General features: G+C 37.4%; 4 protein-coding genes across 8 annotated transcripts; 2 read left to right on the plus strand and 2 right to left on the minus strand.

Moving 5' to 3' along the window:
* Positions 1-956: 956 nt before the first annotated feature.
* LOC147481068 (uncharacterized) lies at positions 957-5,056 on the plus strand. 3 transcript variants are annotated; one of them, XR_015204604.1, is made up of 7 exons: positions 971-1,163; positions 1,303-1,344; positions 1,672-1,727; positions 2,870-3,317; positions 4,338-4,453; positions 4,538-4,625; positions 4,730-5,056. XR_015204604.1 is itself a non-coding variant. In XM_086577466.1 (6 exons), exons 1-4 carry the CDS (start codon positions 1,006-1,008, stop codon positions 2,940-2,942), a joined length of 384 nt encoding a protein of 127 aa, XP_086433592.1. In that variant the 5' UTR covers positions 957-1,005; the 3' UTR covers positions 2,943-3,317; positions 4,338-4,625; positions 4,730-5,056. The 3 variants fall into 3 exon arrangements, 1 of the variants encoding a protein (XP_086433592.1); XM_086577466.1 differs by having other exon boundaries at positions 957-1,218; positions 4,338-4,625; XR_015204603.1 differs by lacking the exon at positions 971-1,163 and having other exon boundaries at positions 1,252-1,344.
* Positions 5,057-6,509: 1,453 nt separating this feature from the next.
* On the plus strand, positions 6,510-11,074 carry LOC147481069 (kinetochore protein NDC80 homolog). The gene is made up of 6 exons (XM_086578824.1): positions 6,510-6,582; positions 7,182-7,374; positions 8,106-8,343; positions 8,719-8,867; positions 8,964-9,181; positions 10,491-11,074. Exons 1-5 carry the CDS (start codon positions 6,510-6,512, stop codon positions 9,178-9,180), a joined length of 870 nt encoding a protein of 289 aa, XP_086434950.1. The 3' UTR covers position 9,181; positions 10,491-11,074.
* On the minus strand, positions 10,794-17,082 carry LOC147481070 (putative disease resistance protein RGA3). 3 transcript variants are annotated; one of them, XM_086581392.1, is made up of 4 exons: positions 16,797-17,082; positions 13,862-16,642; positions 11,386-11,667; positions 10,794-11,300 (listed from the first exon to the last, which is right to left on the minus strand). In XM_086581392.1, exons 1-2 carry the CDS (start codon positions 17,080-17,082, stop codon positions 15,480-15,482), a joined length of 1,449 nt encoding a protein of 482 aa, XP_086437518.1. In that variant the 3' UTR covers positions 10,794-11,300; positions 11,386-11,667; positions 13,862-15,479. The 3 variants fall into 3 exon arrangements, with proteins under 3 accessions (XP_086437518.1, XP_086437520.1, XP_086437519.1); XM_086581394.1 differs by having other exon boundaries at positions 13,862-16,638; positions 16,789-16,928; XM_086581393.1 differs by having other exon boundaries at positions 13,862-16,650; positions 16,789-16,907.
* LOC147481071 (putative disease resistance RPP13-like protein 1) lies at positions 13,885-14,992 on the minus strand. Its single transcript, XM_086578825.1, has 3 exons — positions 14,657-14,992; positions 14,288-14,407; positions 13,885-14,127 (listed from the first exon to the last, which is right to left on the minus strand). The coding sequence occupies exons 1-3, from the start codon at positions 14,990-14,992 to the stop codon at positions 13,885-13,887; spliced, it is 699 nt and encodes a 232-aa protein (XP_086434951.1).
* Positions 17,083-17,148: the final 66 nt, after the last annotated feature.

Below are 17,148 nucleotides of genomic sequence, written 5' to 3' on the forward strand. Positions count from 1 at the left end.
AAACAAGAAACAGAGGTTCAACAATGGCAGAGAACTAACCTGAAGGATGATGCAGTAATGAAGTTGTGTCTACCAGACGAAGCAGCCAAATGAAGTTTCAAAAGAGCAAGTGAAATTTTTGAGCAACCGCCCCTCCAGTTTCCAAGACATCATGATTACACCCGACCCTAGCGCCCCGACTTCAACCAACCGTCTGTCTTTTTCACATCGAAAAAACGGGCGGCACGTTTTCTTCTCTGCGAATCGCCGGATCCGCCACGTCTTTGAACACGCGTCAAACGTTTGCACCCACCAACTCACATGGTTAACACGAGCGCTCCTCACGGATCGTTGGAAATTTCCACCTCTAGCATACTCCCATGCGCTACCGATCTCTCTTAGCGTTTTCCAACCCTCTTGAGGGGCGTGGTGGGGAGTGATATTCTCTATCCAAAGACGTGTCTAACATGGTGGAAATGACACATCGACCTATGGATCAGTCGCATCCATGAGCTAGTAGAACGCTGGGGCGGTCGCAGATTATCCGCGCGAACTTACGCTTAGGAAGTGACCACGGATACCCTTTCCGAAGCAATCATGACTAAAGGTGTACTTTGCATATCTTTACCGTCGACCATCGGGTCGCGGCCGCAAGCTACTTATATCTGACCGACACTCCACATCATTACAGCCGGACTATGAGGGCCGGTTCTCACATGTTACCCCGATCTCCACCCTCGTTTGGGACATCCTTTACGCGTGGTGGGCAAGGATACACTCTCGATATCTATAAATACCTCCCTATGAACTACCCGGACGATTCTACTCTCCCCCACAAAACCAAGAGTAAGATACGTAGGCAGTTCGCTCTCAAGTCGAACTCGGTCCATCCAACAACATATTCCAGTCCCCCATTTACTGTTTGTAAGGGAAAACCAAACAACACCTTTACACTAGCGTCGTTTAATGAGCGCATCGTTAAACGAATGATGTCACTCAAAGTGAACCCTAACTTTGCAACATGGAATGAAGCGTGTGTTGGTTAAAAAACCGTTGAGTTTGTACTGGAAAGTTGAAAGGACCAGCTGCAATATATCGTCTGTACACCACAAGACCACCCGAACACAATACATTGATACTCCCCTCATATATCCCCGCCCTCAAACACAACGAATCACACGAAGGCAAGCTATTGGGGCTGCTTGCGTTCTTATTTTCTATCACATAGTTGGCTTTAGTGTATATATCGCTAGACAAGTGTGCTTCTTGGATGCTATAAAAGTATTGCTGTTTAAGATAAACTCATTTTTTATTTAATTGCAGGCTGAGAAGATAGCTTCAAGAATGAGGGGTTCAATTGATCAGGTAACTGTTGATGACTGTAGCCAAAAGCACCACTGTCACTATTTATTGATTTTAGAAAACTCGAGTATTGGAGAGTGTTTTCTGGTAAATTGCTTCCATGCCCATGGACTTCGTCGAATAGTTACACAAAATACTCATTTATGTTATAATTTTTGCCTTTTCAAGTAGACTTGCTGAGTCGATCTCTTCAATCCCATCTAGCAGGACTAACTTTGGAGGTCCTTTGACTGCCTAAAAAATTATAGGAACCAGTTCTGTTCGAGTATTGCTATTCGTAAGACTACTATGGAAGTGTGAATGAGTGTTGAAATTTCTTATTTTATGTAGAAGCTTTCATATATTTTGAGGATGACACTGAGGAGCTCCAACAATGGGATGAACAGGTAATTCTTCTTGGCTGTTTTGGGTAACTTCTTTACCTGACTTGAAGCTCGATTTAATTTAACATCAATACTTAACGTAGATTTCAAGGACATAATACATACATATTCTACATACCAGTGATAGGCAAGGAGTATTTTACTGTTTGATGTTCTTATTCGATGCCTCTTTTTACTGGAATATGTTAAGAGATTAATTGGTTATCAAAAAAAAAGAAGAAGAAAGTATTAAGAGATTATCTTAAGTACATCATTCACCTCATCTGAGTGGTCAGAATCTAATTCTAGCACTTTTGAAATGATTAAACAAGAAAGGTCTCATAATAGATCTGGTGTTTTCTCCCTTAAATTGTTGTGTTGATGTTTCTAGACTTGAAGGTGAAGTGTCGAAGGATAGACTAATTTTAAAGGTTTAGTCATTGCTTACGATAACACAATTGTCCACACATTCTTTTGTTGTTGAAGTGCTATTTTCTAGTTCAAAGATGGGCAGCTTATTGAAAAGGGTAGATAGGTACATGTTGGTTACGCTTAATGTTGGCATGGGCAATCTTGCCCTCTTTTTCTTATGAAATCCAATTTAAAGATTGGCTTCTGACTAGAGAGGATTACATGTCATAGATTTGCATGTGCTAATTATTACCATGTGTAGTTACTGGGGTAACTGATACCAAAAACATAACTTCAGATCTTGAAATTTTAAAAATGCTTAGTTTCAAATAGTTTTTTTATGATGTCTACCTAAAAGCAACTTAGTTTATGTTTTCAAACGCCACATTTGATAGAATTTCAAGTTTGAGGGGTGACTACTTGTACCAATGTACACATAATGACCTTTAATTGCCGTGAGTCTGACACAACATTTGGGTTGACCATGGGAATGTGGCCCATGTCACATATATTACACCAACTAAACTATGAATTAGTTGATTCAGCATTTCTTCTCAAGTTCTCATGTACCATTGCACTCCTATAAAGTTGGACATAGATGTTGAAGCCCAAACGTGGGAGACGGAATGGGTTTATACTTTTTAGTGTAATGCCACTTCAAAGCAATGGCTTTGTTGCCCTTTAATCATCTTTTAAGATTATTTGATCAATTGTTGACAATAACCAATTCTATTATTTTGACGTGACTCGTGCAGATTGTCGGACTTTGTCAGATGTTCTAGATGGGATGGCAAAGAGGGGCCTGACAATTCCAGTCTGAGCTTGTGACAAAGCAGTTTGCTGGAAGATAACTAATGTTTAACTGCTTGATTTGCACATGCATTGTCACCAAGTACGGCGTTTTTTTGAATAAAACGTGTTTAAAACCCATTAAATTGCCAAGGCGTCTTGTATACGTTTTGAACCCGTGTTTTTCAAAATATCGCGTTTAAAACGTTTGAAACGCGATTTAAACGTAAAAACCGTATATATCGCGAGATTGTGAAAAGACCGCGTTTTAAACTTTCTTCTCTTTGGTTTTGTCACTTTTGTTCGGAAAAAAAACAAAAAAAAAACCCCGAGAAAGCGAGAACTTTACCCCAAAAAAAAAACCCGAAGAGCTCCTTCACCAATTCACCACCAGCACCAAGTCACCAACTCAAGGTTAGCTCTCTCTCTCTTGCTCCTTGCTCACTGAAATACCTTGAGGGTTGAATTGTTGAAAGGGTGCGTACGACCTGTGAAGTGGATCAACCTGCGAAAATGTATATCATGTTTTAATATTAGCAACCACATATAAAGATCGATCTTTAGTAATCATACCAGCATTCATTTCTACTTGGTGGTTTATTTGATTCTCAATCTTCACTCTACTACTCGATCTAATATGTCTGTTTGATGACCAAATAATATTTACACATGTTTGTCTATTATCTTCTATATTATAATTGTTTTTGTAAATTATTTTACACATGGACACACACATAATTTGCACTTTGTAATCCATAAAAATTTTACCAGTTTGAATGTGTCAAGACTCAAGAGTGTGACATGGTCTTGTAACTGAATGACAACGGTGACATATTGGCGCATTTCATTGGGCAGGTTGGGTTGCTGAGCACATAGTAACATGGCTTTTTTGTTTCCTTATTCTTTTGTACTGTGTCCGTGTGTGTGGGGAGGTTAGTTTGGTCTGGATGCGCTAAGGAATAAGGATGTTAGCCCAAAAGAAAGCCATACAATCAAAAGAGAAGAAGCCCTGTGTCATGTGGTACCAAATTCAACTGTTAAAAACCACTTCTACTGTTTTACATAACCTTGTTGCTATCTATTTTCAATTTGTCATTTCTATACAAATACTTTGGAAATAATTAGATCAGAGAATACTGATGTTGATACAAATGTAATTGAATCCCCATTTTTTACTTTTTAGATTTCGAGACCTAAACCCCCCTCTCTGTACTGTCAAACTGTCGAGGGACAATTAGACAAATACCGATTGCAGTGTCACGTAGGGGCTCAAATTATTATGTTCCAGCTGGACTCATCAAGTATTCAAAATAGCTCAATCAGTCTCTAATCTCTATCTCTCTCATGAATTGCAATAATTGTTTGTTGTTGTTGTTGTTATAGAACTACATTTTCAAATTTGCAATCTTTTGATTCTTTTCTATGTATTTGTAGATATGGGAGTATGTCGAGGCGGATGATGAAGAATTTCATCGTTTAATGAATCGTATTTGAATGAGATAGTTTTGCATTTGGCTGGTCTCTCCGTTTGTTTTGCTTGCTTTTCCTATGTCAGTATCACTGTATGAGATAGTTTTTCTTGTTTTATGGTTGGGAAACTTATAAACCGTTTCTTCTATTTCTTATAATCGCAGTTTGTGGCTTTGTGCTGCTTTTTTATGATAACTGTTTTTCTATGGTTACCGTTTGTGCTGCTGGGGCTATACTCTGTCATTCTTTGTGGTATGTTGATTTTGGGGTGTTATTATTCCGTGAATTTGTTTTGGTGAATCAGGTTGTGTTTTAAATTTTGGAGTGTTAATGTGTTATTAACCCAACATTTGCAGGGACTAGTTGTGTCAGAATGTGCTGCCACTGATGTTGTAAGGAAAAGAGGCATAAGACTTACTTGTAGGTGTGTCGTCTGTGGCTCTGTGGAAATAATGCAGAAGATATTGATCACAACATGCTTTGAACTTGCGACTTTGCAGTGGAAACTTGGAACCGCCTTGCAGACTTATTACCATGTTGAGGCACTTCAGCACTTGTTTCTTGTGTCACATAACTTTAAATCCTGTACAACAATAGAATAAGAACTTACTAAATCCGTGATCAATTAGATTATAATCTTAATAATAGTATACTTGCTCCACTAAGCTAAACTTTTGACAAAATCTCCCTTTAAGTCAATTCAAACTTTAGGAATATGATTCCAATAATCCAAATCTAGATGTTAAACTGCAGGCTTTAGGCAGGCCTATTTTATTTTATTTTTTCGCTTGTTAAACACAGATTTGCAAATTATACAAATCCAGATCGAGCATATTCCTCGTTGTCATTACAAATCAATCAACAAGAAAATATTAACGTCTTTGCTCTCGGCAACTATTAATTATCTCATGAAAAAAATGCATAAACGGATTCGTTTATATTACATTTCCATATCCAACTTTCGAATATGTATGTAATGATGGCATTATTGTCATTTCAGAGCAAAATTGATGCAGGATTTACAAGGATTTCAAAAAATATATGTAGAGGAAAAATCAAAATCATATGTAGAGGAAAAATCAAAATCAAATAGTAGAAAAGGGCTAAAAGAAAAAGTTTACAAAAATGATCAACTCCTTATTATTAATTTTGCTCATTCTTTTTTCCACTCCTATATAAAATCAATCTCCTTATCTATAGTATTTTTTTTTATCGTTTATTACCGTTTTTTTTACGTTTTAAACCCGTTTTATTGTTTTAAACCTGTTTTTTATGCCCTACGTCTTTTTACGCTTTTTTTTCCGTTTTTTTGCCGAGACATTCCGTTTAAAACACGAATTAAGTATTTTTCAAGTACACCGTTTTTAAATCCGTACCGTACTTGGTGACAATGTGCACATGTAAATGACCAATGACTCACTGAGAAAATGAGCAGATTTATATTCTAAATGCTCGGGGTTATGTGTTATAATTTGTATTCTCAAAAAATGTTCCATATGCCCTTGTTTTTGATCTGGTATCATGCAAAATTACTTGAACTATTGATTGTTGACGTATATGTTGATAAAGCTCTGTTCATGTTTGTGCTAGCTCGTGTTAAGATTTCACTGCAAAATAAGCCTCTCGGATGATATAGGTGCTGCAAGATAATGTCTAGATAGTTATGGGGTGCAAGTATAAAGCTCAGCCCCATCAGTTGTTGTGGATAATATATAGGTGCTGCAAGACAACGTTTGGATAGTTTTGGGGCGTTAAGTATTGAGTTCAGCAAATCAGTTGTGAACATTGATTTCGAAGGTCTTCTGTCAGCAGTGTTCCATGTCAAAACAATTGACACTAATAAGTTGATCTGGCATTTTATATGTACATATTATCCCACATTTATGAACTTCTACAGGGCCAGGGTGTGAGGGACTCCTAATCGCCTAAATTATGCTAAGCAAACACTCCAAATAATATGACATGCTAAAATGAAGTCAGTAATTAATCGGCCTAAATTATGCTAAGCAAAAGCTCTAAATGCTATGACATGCAAAAATGAAGTCACGCTCAACAGAAAATTGCAAGTTTCTTGCCAGAATATATAATATAAGTGGTGAGATAATTTTATACAGTTGATTGAATCAAGAGCAAGAGATGGAAGAAGTGTCAATGGCCTTCAACCAGCCGAAACAAAAACAAAAACTACAGGTAGAAGAAGAAGAAGAAAGTTTATTACCTATGAGTTCAACATAACAATTTCTCAGCAATTCCGTATTATCACTAAGCGTCCTGTGCGTTTTTGAGCTTGAGACAGTATTAACGGAGTTTGAAACAGCTGACATAATTAGCAACGCACTTTTACCTCTCAATAGACTTTTTTCTTCAATCATCGATATCGATGAAAAAGGTGCGCCTAGGTGGAAGAAGCTTGAAGTTAGAGTTGAGGATCATATTATAGTTCCTACGTTTTCGACGGGTTTATCTACCACGGAATACGACCAAAAATTAACAGAATATGTAACAAAGCTAGCAACCATCGTTGGACTTTCTAGTTAAGTATCCAAATAAACAATTAATATATCATTGCTAGTAACCGAGATTCCGATGCCAGTTACGCTACCAATCGTCCGTCATCTTCACTTGGCCATATGTCAAACGTTCAATTACCGACCGGTCTTACCGGTCTTCTGCCATTCGTACTATAAGAAATTATCTTTCGTTATATTCCAAACCTTTTTTTAACAAACCACCTCCTCCTTCTGCAAAAGACATTACTGAAACTATTCGGTTCCCTATTACCCAACTTGATTGGCTAGTAATAAATAGTTGTAAACTTGATTAACTCAAGGGATGTGGAGAGGATTAGAAGGGAGATCCAGGCATTGGAAAGAGAGATTTCAGAGGCTGAAGCGGCAAGAAATGAGTGGGAAGAACAGTCTTGGGATGTCGATGCATCTCTTGGGAAAATGTACAAGGACCTTGAAAACCTCTCTGTTGAATGCAACCAGGCAATTAGGAGGTTATTTTCATCTTCCTTTATTAGGTTACTTTCTTAAATTTGCAGTATAGTTTCATCATCTTAGGCACCCTTTGTTGTTGTCCAATTTTGAGTCTATTATATTGTTCTAATCTCTACATGACTGTGATACACAGTTTTCATACTTTCAGGGATAAAAAAAAAACCTTGAACAATGAATTTTCCGAAATATAAAAAACCTCCAGAGAAATTGCAGGACATGAGCCATTGGCTCAATGGTTGTGCATCCTCCTACACGTGCGTGAGGTTGTTCTCGAAAGTCACTAGTGTGACATGCAAGATAGGCACCTGAAAGGTCCTTTTATTAGTTGTAACCAAGGTTAGAAAGTGGTCATAAACTTGTAATGAATACAGCCCTTGCGTGACCTTGATAGTCCTCACAGAAAGTGGCCTCTACACTTGTGATCAACTATTGTTTAAGGCTCTTTTGAATGGGAAAAATGTGATCACTTTCATCACTTTATATAAGGGCAACAATTTCAAAGTTATATTTTCTTTTATGTTTCTCTCTTCTATTCAGTGGTACTCTGATGAACTTCACAATGGTGACCCGGTCGTTTCACCTTCACAGCAGTTGTTTTAAGACCTTGGTTAAGATATTTTGTTTTCTTTAAGATTAATATCGTTCTGTTCATGTTCCATTGACTTATCACCAGATTGTTGTTTGTGCTAACCGTGATCCCTCATGACGGATTTCTTTGATTTCTTTTCAGGTTAAAAATTGGAGATGAGTTGCAGTATAAGCTGAATAGCAAAGGATCAAAACCTGCTGATATATTGGGAGTAGACTACAAGTCATCTACACTAATTGCTTTTGTGGATGACTTGAAGAAAAGCTCGATGGCAAAGTTGGAGGAATTCATTTCCCTTCAGCAACAATCACAGGATAAGGATAGTAAAGTCAAGGAGAAAAGAAGCCATCTCACAGAAATTCAATCTCGAATTGATGCGGTAAGTATAAAAGAGCTTTTTAAAGCATGTCATGTGCTTATTGTTATAAGTTTTGCATCAATTATATAACTGGTATGATGCTGAATAATGTTGAGGCATATGGCTGTAGGGGTTTAAGAATAAAGCTCGAATTATCAAAAAGAAAACATTTTTTATCTTAAGCTGGTTAGGTCACCTAATCTCGAACTGCCAAATTTGGCTAGGTATTCTAGAATTTGAATTTAAGTTCTAATCAAATTTTTAGTAGTTTCTGACCCCACCCCTCTATTTAGCTTTTTTTTTTATGCAGTCTAACATATATAAATGATAGGTATCATATTAAAAAATCCCTTATGAGAATACCATTCTTCTGCCAATGGTTACTCACCCTTTCAGGTTGAATCTCAACTAAGTGTAGTGGAGAAGGAAATACAGGAGTACGCATCCATGTGTTCTGCGGAAGCAAAAAGAATTACTGAAGATATTGAACAGGAGATGCATAAATTGGATAAGAGGGAACGAGAAGCAGATGAGTTTCTGAAGGTATATTTCATTTCACATTATTTCTGTTTCGATTATAACATATATGGGAAATAGGATGTACTTACTGATATTCCCATAAATATTTGGGCAGACTTCAATTCTAGCACGAAGTTACAGGATTTGATTAAGAAAAATGATGAAGAAATCCAGAAGTGTGCTCATGAATTGCTCATGCTAGTTGATTCAGTCTCAAAATACAAAGAGAGTATGGTATCTACATTGTTAAATATCAGGAGGGATGTCTCCGAAACTGCTGAACCTCACAAATGTTTACAAGGGCTGCGCTCCTTGGCAGCAGAGTTAGTCAATGTGTAAGGTACACTTTTTAATTTCATCATACCTTCACTCGACATATTTATACGTGCATGGTCAGGTATGGGCACCCTTTATAGTTTCTTGCTCATGATTTCACTATTTTTCTCCAACTGTCTGTCCCTTGAAATTAGAAAAAGGTGCAATTTTTAAGTAATTAGCTACATTTCCGTTATGGGTAATTGCTTTTTTTCTTTTTGGGCGATTGTGTGTGTGTATGTGGTGGGGGGTAAGTTGTTATTTGTTAACATTTAACAGTGATCAATTCACTCATGACTTCTGTTATATATAATTTTGAAGTTCATAAAGTTTTACCATGTTTATTGTGGCACAACCTTCCCATTTTGCCATGTTTTTTCTTTGGCTGGAGCGTAGGTTTTGGAGACTCCACTTGAACTTAGATTACTGGCTGTCTTACCTGGTAAAACTCAAGGCTCAGTGAATTTTTTGCAGTTATAGTTAGGAGGTTGGAACAAAGAGAGCTATGCGGAGGCCTAAATAAGTTTTTGTTGTGTGTTATTTGTAGGTTCTTGTGTGATTAGCAAGTAATATAAGCACTTCTCCTGATTATCGGCTCAATGTTAGCCTTTGTGTATTCTAAGTTTGCCGTCTGTAATATATTATGGATCTCCATGGAGGATTTACGTATTTCTTTCTTTTGGGCAACAATGTACTTGTTCGCAGATTTAACCCTGGGGAAAAATAATATAATATTAAATTGCACGCATTACTCAAACATAATCATCACCATTCCCTCTTCCTTATACAAAAGTAACTCGTTTAGATGGAAAATTTTGGTGGCACCATCGTAAAAGGGCATTGAAAATTTTACCAGATGTTAATTATATATTTTTCAATAACTTGTAAACCTGAAACAAAAAGATTTTCAACAAACGATATACAAATATTACAAGTGATTGAACGATGTTGTTCATTGACTACGTGAGTACGTCACAAGCTTGGTTGGTTCTCTTGAGGTATGTCTCCCTTAAGATTATTGGAAAGGTCAATGGCTCAATGCTCCGTGCTTGGTATAGGGTGGTGGACCGGTATAGTCTAGTTCTTTCCCTTCGAAGATTATTGAATCAGAATGCAAATTTTAGTGAAGAGCAAATGAAAGGTACAGGAAAAGACGCATACTGCACGGCATATAAGTCACCAAAACATGGTGAAATATTTAGTTCATTTCTTCACATAGCAAATGAGATTCATTCTTATTGTTTATTGCTGTAGGATAAAGTATTTTTGTGCTACCTCTTGAGTTCTTGGAATATATACAATGAGTTGAGAGACGTTTTTATTCTGATTGTTAGGGGAGGTGGCTTTCGATGGTTACATTAGAACTACTTCTTCCGAAGTCAAAGCCCTCTATCTGATGATGAACCATGGAAACTTCAATATACTGAACTAGCCATATTGGTGCAGGTCGCCTGGTCTCTAATTCTCTACTTTGGCCATGTACTAAGAAATTTGGTTTTGAATCCGGGGATCCTTCAAACATTTCGCAAAGGGATCAAGTGGTAACTGACATCCCTGAGATTGTTCACAAAATATGGATGTGTTTACTTAAGATCCTCTACATAGGCTATTAAGCTGAACTACGGTAATATGATGGCTATCAGAAAACTTGAACACCATATATATATCTTAATAGAGGATACAAAAAAACTTAGTTCAATGTCTCAACAATTATACCCTAAATATGCTAAAGCTTACAAAGTTACAATGCACAATCCTTTCTAGTAAAAAGTTTACAAATCAAAAAATGTAAATAAGGAAATATAGTTTCACCACATCTCGCACAACAGAAAGTGCTTTTCGGATGGTCTAGATCTTTGATATTCTTCCAACGCCTCAAATGAATATGGTAAATCTTCAGGTATCAACATCCACCTTAGAAGAGGTCAGACTGACAGCACTGGCTCTTGGATGAAGTCGGATTGCGCGTTGGATGAGGTCAAAGGAATTCTATGGGATGGGACTGAACATGAATACTCCTTGGTGTTGCAGCTTTTTACCACATGAATTGCCACCTTGGACTTAATGTTTGACTCCATAATTCGATCAGGGTAGAGGAACACTTGCCAGAAGCCCTTGAGCAGTGGCATTTCAAACTATACAAACTACATTAATAACAAAAGTCACTCAGTTAGATGAGACGAGACTAGAGTGTTGGTTATAGAAAGGAAATGGAGAAGACAAACTGACCTTAACTAACTTTATCGGAATATTGGCCTGCCAAAGTTACGTCACACATTCCTCTGTCTCAACACGCCAGGCATGGAAAGCCTGACGTTGCAAAGAACCTGTGGCACAAACTGACTGTTCAGGGGATGCAAATGTCCAGCTCGATGAGTGAATACCTTGGACTTAAATCTTCGGTTTCATCTGAATGAGGTACAGAAACACTAGCCAGAGGCTCTCAAGCAAAGAACTATGAATTGCGGTCTTCATCGAGATACTCTTCCTTGAGATATCTGTAATTTCTACCTATTTCACAAAAACCATGACAATCATTCAAGACCTGATATATAAGCAATCTTATTAAGGAGACAAAAACTCAAGCATTTGGCAATTCGTGACAATCATGACTTTTTTATTCTTTACTCAGTTATACAGAAAAGCTAATTTCACTTGTAGCCATAAAACTTAAAAAAGGACAAAGTTAAAAAATAGTAAAATAATAACACTGTAATAACAGCAATAAAGATAATTTGATACTAGAAAAACCTTGAAAAATGTTTTTTCCTGTGATTATACATCTCAGTATATATGATTGTTCAAATCCACGGGAAGTTGTAAATGTTACTGTATTTGCTGATGCATCAATAAAATTAGAAACTAGCAGACAACAATAATGATGAAAACAAGGACGAACTTGTACCAAAAACTCTAAGATTCCATCACTATCCTTCACTTTTCATTTTCTACCAAGTATCAATCTACTGATGCAAATTCCCATTAGCTTCATATGTAATGTGTTTATGATTGTTATCAGTAAAGTAGTGAACGTGAGCATACATATGTAGATGACGATGACTATGTCAGTAATAAGATGCCCCCTCTCGCTTAACATTAATCACGTCCACGTACATATAACAGTCATATATATAATGCCACTTAAAAATGTCAAAGGATGAGGTTGCATCCTGAGCCAATTGGATATGAAAATATTATCGACTTCCTCCCCCCCCTTTCACCCTAATTAGCTAAGATTTGCCAAGTTTAATTTCGAATAGTACATGACTGAAAACTGCAACAATGTGATATCTAAGAGTTTGCATTACTTAACTCGTTTCTACAAAGGTTGGAGTACCATTTCTTTCGCTGTCAATTATGTGTTTAAAACAAATACATAGAAAGGTATCCCCCATGTAATCTTATTCTAGCCCTGTGGGTCTGAGCAGTAGTGCGACTAGGAGAGCTTCATAGTCATAATGTTTAGTAGTATTTGACGTGTGATGTTTTTTAGCATGATTTGTTTAGGTGTTGCCACTTTAGCATTTGTAACTTTTCCATTCTACTCTTGTATGCCATCTCAGCGTCATCTTACTTTCTAAACTTTTCTCCATACATCAATGCAAATACTAGTATATCGATCTAAAACTACATTATCGTCTACCTGAGTCAACGGTATGCAACAGTAATCTAGTAACACTATTTCAAATATTGCACTCGCCACCAATAAAATGATGTCATGTCATACACATTTGAGTGTTTGACACTACCAAATACACTTTAATATGGTTCTCTTATTCTCTATGTACTATGTGCAACAGGAAATGCATATTCCATTGCTTTACAATCAGTAAAGTTCTGATTTCTTTCACTAGCTTGAAATCAGCTACATCAATTGCAAAACATATATTGATATACTGGGCAGGATAGCATAGCTGATTACTCATGGCACTGCTACTGAGTAAACAAATAAACCCACAGAAGGAGTAAAAAAAAAAAAAGGGTTGACATGCAATAGACCATCATAGTTGTCTTACATAATTTGAAATGAGATTTACCTTATACATGCACTAGACCAACTCTGGACAAATAATAGGTTTAACACGTTAAATTGGCAATACAAAGTTTTCACTACATAGAAAAGGCTTCCAAAGGGTTTTAAACTTCGGCAAATTATCTGATATGAAATAGAGCAAATCTGTGAGATGGATGGAAATGTCAACATGCTCACAAATGTGATAGGAACATATAGAGAATCAGTCGAACGTAGATATGAAGTGTGGTGTAAAAAGGAAAAGTAAAAACACGTACAACCAAATATCAGAACCTATGTAACATCGACACTCACACACGGTCACAGAGTACAAGCACCCGTGTAAATGTAACTAAGAACATAACTTGGGAGAAGGAAAAAAACACAGTAGGGGAGGGGGAGAAAAACCATAGGACTAAAGCATCAGATACAGAATAAAAATGCCCAAAACAAATATGTGAAATCTTAGTCAGGAAACATTTATTTGATTAAACAATATGAAACTATCAATATTAACCAACAAAAAAGATAAAACACATATGAATATGTTGAAAATTAACTGTTATTGTTAGAAGTTAGAACATGCACCTAAGATTGATTCCTAACATATAAGTAACTTTGGTGACAAAATGTACAATATTGCAGTTAATGAAAGTTTAGAAAATTATGTAAAGAATGAGATAAGTAACTTACCCTAAACATTAGCGTTGATGGTTTCACAATTCAACAAAATTCTCGACCCGAAGGTTGGGAATCCGGTTCCAGTCCTCGCAGCATCTTCTATGTAGCTCTGGATGACAATTGATGATACGAAGCGAAGTTAGTACTGGTAACTTTCTCAAATTCTTGCAAACACGAATTTCAAGAGTTTGAAGTCTACGGGCATGTTGTATTTCCTCTGGTAAAGACGTCAACTGAGGAAACCACTGCAACTTTAAATCTTCAAGGGAAATGAGGTGCTGAAAATCAACCGACATGATTTCCAATTCTGGACAATCCCAAATTCGCAACTTCTGGAGGGCTGTTAGATGTTGCAGCGATGATTCAGATAGAGATTTTAGACCTCCAATGCCTTTAGAGAAGTCAGGTTTCGTAATCCCTCCGTCAGAGATTCCAAACCTCCAAAACCTCCACCGTAGGAAGCCTTTTCAGTTTGTCGCAATTGTCGATGAACAACTGTTGTAGACGTGTAAGGTTTCGTAGAGGTGCTTCTGGAAGAGTTTCCACTTCATCAAATCCCTTAATACAAAGGAAAGAAAGATTGGGGAGTTTTTCAACCGACTCCAGCGGTTGCCTTTTCCAAGAGATAAATATGTAATAGAAGACGGCAGCAGCGTCGGTAATTTCAATTTGGGGCAATTATAAAGCCCCAAATTTTTTAGGCAAGAAGGGAGTAGGAGACATTTTGAAGACCATCCTTCCACGTTAGGCATGTCATAAAATAAGCAACCGTTTGACGTTCGGGTGGGGCTGGATTGCTTCTAGCACCTCTTTGCTGTTGTTGCATTCAATTTCAACGTCCGACACACCAACTGGCCACCGTAGGGTTAGAGTTAAAAGCTTCTCCTTACTCCTTAAGTTGGCTTTGTAAGCATCCTTCGGATCAAGCACATTCTGAAGCCCATTTATGGTTAATTCTCCTTCAAGATGCTCTAGCTTTTCCAGCTCCTGGATACCAGCATAGTCACTAAGCCGACTCACCACAAACGTACTTAAATTCTTGAGGCAAGTCAATTCACCAATTCCCAATGGCATGCGAGTTAACTTTGGACCCTCAATGCTATAAATTTCACTGCCAATCACTAGTTTTCTGAGCTTCCTCATGTTGCTCAAGTTCTTTGGCAACATTTCAAGATTGCGACATTTCATTAGGTTCAGGGTCTGTAAATTTGTTACATTCAGGCAAATCCAAGATTCCACTTTGATAAAGATCAAGGCACCTCAACTGTTTCAAGTTTCTGATTGATGGTGGTAAAGCTGTTAATTTTAAGTTGTAGCTTAACACCAGTATCTGCAAGTTTCTTAGGTTACAGATGGATATAGGTAATGATGCAATATCCATGTTACTGAGGTTGAGATACCTCAAGTGTTTTAAACTACCGAAAATTGGTGGTAGGCTTCTGAAGGTCCATAAATTGCTGAGATCTAGCACTCTTAAGTATTCAAGTTGTGAAAACCTTGATACAAAGAGCTCTAAAAGGGAAGTGGTTGCACAGTGGTGGAAAAGGATTGTGCGGCAGAATGATTGGGATTTAAAAATTGTGTTCAAACTTGCTTGCGATGGTGCCGAATCATATATCACCGATACATGTCATGCCTTCTGAGCAACATCTCTTATCTCACCAATTTTCACAGACAAACAATCATCGACCATAACTGAGCATGCAAGATCATGCATGAGATCGTGCATCTTAAACGTAACTTTTTGCAAAGTTACATCTTCACACATATCTTGGAAGAAAGAGCACCTCAGTAACTCGTTAAAAACTTCACCACCGATATCTTCTACCTCTATCCCTCCACTAAATTGGATAAAACCATTTGCCATCCATTGATGGTTCAATTTTTCTTTCTCCATCGTATAATCTTTTGGATATATGGAGCAATAGGCAAAACACTGCCTCAAGATTGAAGGCAAATGGTTATAACTCAATCTCAACGCAGGTAAGATGGTATTCTTTCCACGTTCTTGAAGAGTCCAAAGTTCGCTGTCACTTACACATCTCCAAAATTCATCATTTCTGGAGTGCAACAGGCTTCCTAGTGCTTTTACAGCAAGAGGTACGCCTCCACACTTGCTTATAATCTCCTCACCCATTTTTCTCAAGTTTGGAGTGATCTCATCGTTCTCCATACCAAACGCATATTGCTTGAATAGAAGCCAACAATCATGCTTTGGTAGAAAACTGAGTTCATGTGTTGGATTAATGATGCATATGGTAGAGACTACAAATGTTTGGAAGCATATAGATTCTACCACTGCCGGGAGACGAGTTGTTACAATGACTGAACTTCCTTTATCTCCACATGTGAGAAGATGAATTATTTTATTCCACTTCTCCCGATAATGGTCCCATACATCATCCAATACCAGCAAAAACTTTTTGTTCTTTAATAATTTCTTGAGGTAGTTTTGCATAGAAGTTAAGTCTGCAAGAGCACAGGCTTGTTCAGAGAGAAATTCTATCATCATTTTTGTAACTCTTTTGAGCCTGAAATCATCAGAGACACAAATCCAAATTTTTTTGTGGAAATAACCATAAACCCACTCATCATTATAGATCAATTGAGCAAGGGTAGTCTTCCCTAAACCACCAATTCCAAGTATGGGACAGATGGAAAGACAATTCTGACTCCGCGCATTGTCTTGCAGTAACTTGACGATACTTTCTCGGTCCTCAACTCTCCCATAGATTACCGGTTCAGTTAGAAAAGAGCAAGTTTCTCGGTCTTGAGCGGAATCTTCAACTCTAACTCCAGAACTCAAAAGAAAAATGTGTCTCTCAGCAGCAATTTCATCAAATTTTTGTATAAGCTCTTTAATTCTTTTTCCCAGTTTGTGACGAAACAAAAGTTGTTTGAACTTTGAAATGAAAGCAAGTTGAGAGGGAGTTACTTACTTGCTTACCGCAACTCGGCTCCCCAACCTCTGACTCAATGCGTTGAAATTCCAATGCGCAATCATCCATAATGTCTTCGGCTTCATAAGCAGCATCCTTGAGCATTCTTAGCCAACCCCTAATCGACTTGTGTTTGATTTGTTTCTTCTCGGCGTCATCGAGGACAAGTCGAATTATAGAAAAAGTGTTGGAGAGTTTCTTCAAGTCTTTGTTCAGATCATTCGGTAGACGAGAGTCCGTGCCGATCAGAGGAAGGATGAAATCAACAATGGGGGAGACAACTACTTCAGCCATATCGTAGTGAGTGTAAATAACTGGTTGGACACTGAAACAATGGAGAAAATTTTCCACCGCTCATTT

The sequence above is a fragment of the Coptis chinensis genome, chromosome 8 (assembly GCF_015680905.1).
Source record: "Coptis chinensis isolate HL-2020 chromosome 8, ASM1568090v1, whole genome shotgun sequence".
NCBI lineage: Eukaryota > Viridiplantae > Streptophyta > Magnoliopsida > Ranunculales > Ranunculaceae > Coptis > Coptis chinensis.

Bases quoted from the DNA above. Each gene is read 5' to 3' on its own strand.
- LOC147481068 (XM_086577466.1), top strand. From the start codon at position 1,006: ATGAAGCGTGTGTTGGTTAAAAAACCGTTGAGTTTGTACTGGAAAGTT. The intron at 1,219-1,302 runs GTATATATCGCT...ATTTAATTGCAG, and splicing joins ATCACATAGTTGGCTTTAGT to GCTGAGAAGATAGCTTCAAG. The intron at 1,728-2,869 runs GTAATTCTTCTT...TGACTCGTGCAG, and splicing joins TCCAACAATGGGATGAACAG to ATTGTCGGACTTTGTCAGAT.
- LOC147481069 (XM_086578824.1), top strand. From the start codon at position 6,510: ATGGAAGAAGTGTCAATGGCCTTCAACCAGCCGAAACAAAAACAAAAA. The intron at 7,375-8,105 runs GTTATTTTCATC...ATTTCTTTTCAG, and splicing joins TGCAACCAGGCAATTAGGAG to GTTAAAAATTGGAGATGAGT. The intron at 8,344-8,718 runs GTAAGTATAAAA...TCACCCTTTCAG, and splicing joins TTCAATCTCGAATTGATGCG to GTTGAATCTCAACTAAGTGT.
- LOC147481071 (XM_086578825.1), bottom strand. From the start codon at position 14,992: ATGAGGAAGCTCAGAAAACTAGTGATTGGCAGTGAAATTTATAGCATT. The intron at 14,408-14,656 runs GTGCTAGAAGCA...CTTTGTATTAAG, and splicing joins AATGCAACAACAGCAAAGAG to GGATTTGATGAAGTGGAAAC. The intron at 14,128-14,287 runs GTTTGGAATCTC...GTTGATTTTCAG, and splicing joins CTACGGTGGAGGTTTTGGAG to CACCTCATTTCCCTTGAAGA.
- LOC147481070 (XM_086581392.1), bottom strand. From the start codon at position 17,082: ATGGCTGAAGTAGTTGTCTCCCCCATTGTTGATTTCATCCTTCCTCTG. The intron at 16,643-16,796 runs GTAAGCAAGTAA...TGAGTTCTGGAG, and splicing joins GGTTGGGGAGCCGAGTTGCG to TTAGAGTTGAAGATTCCGCT.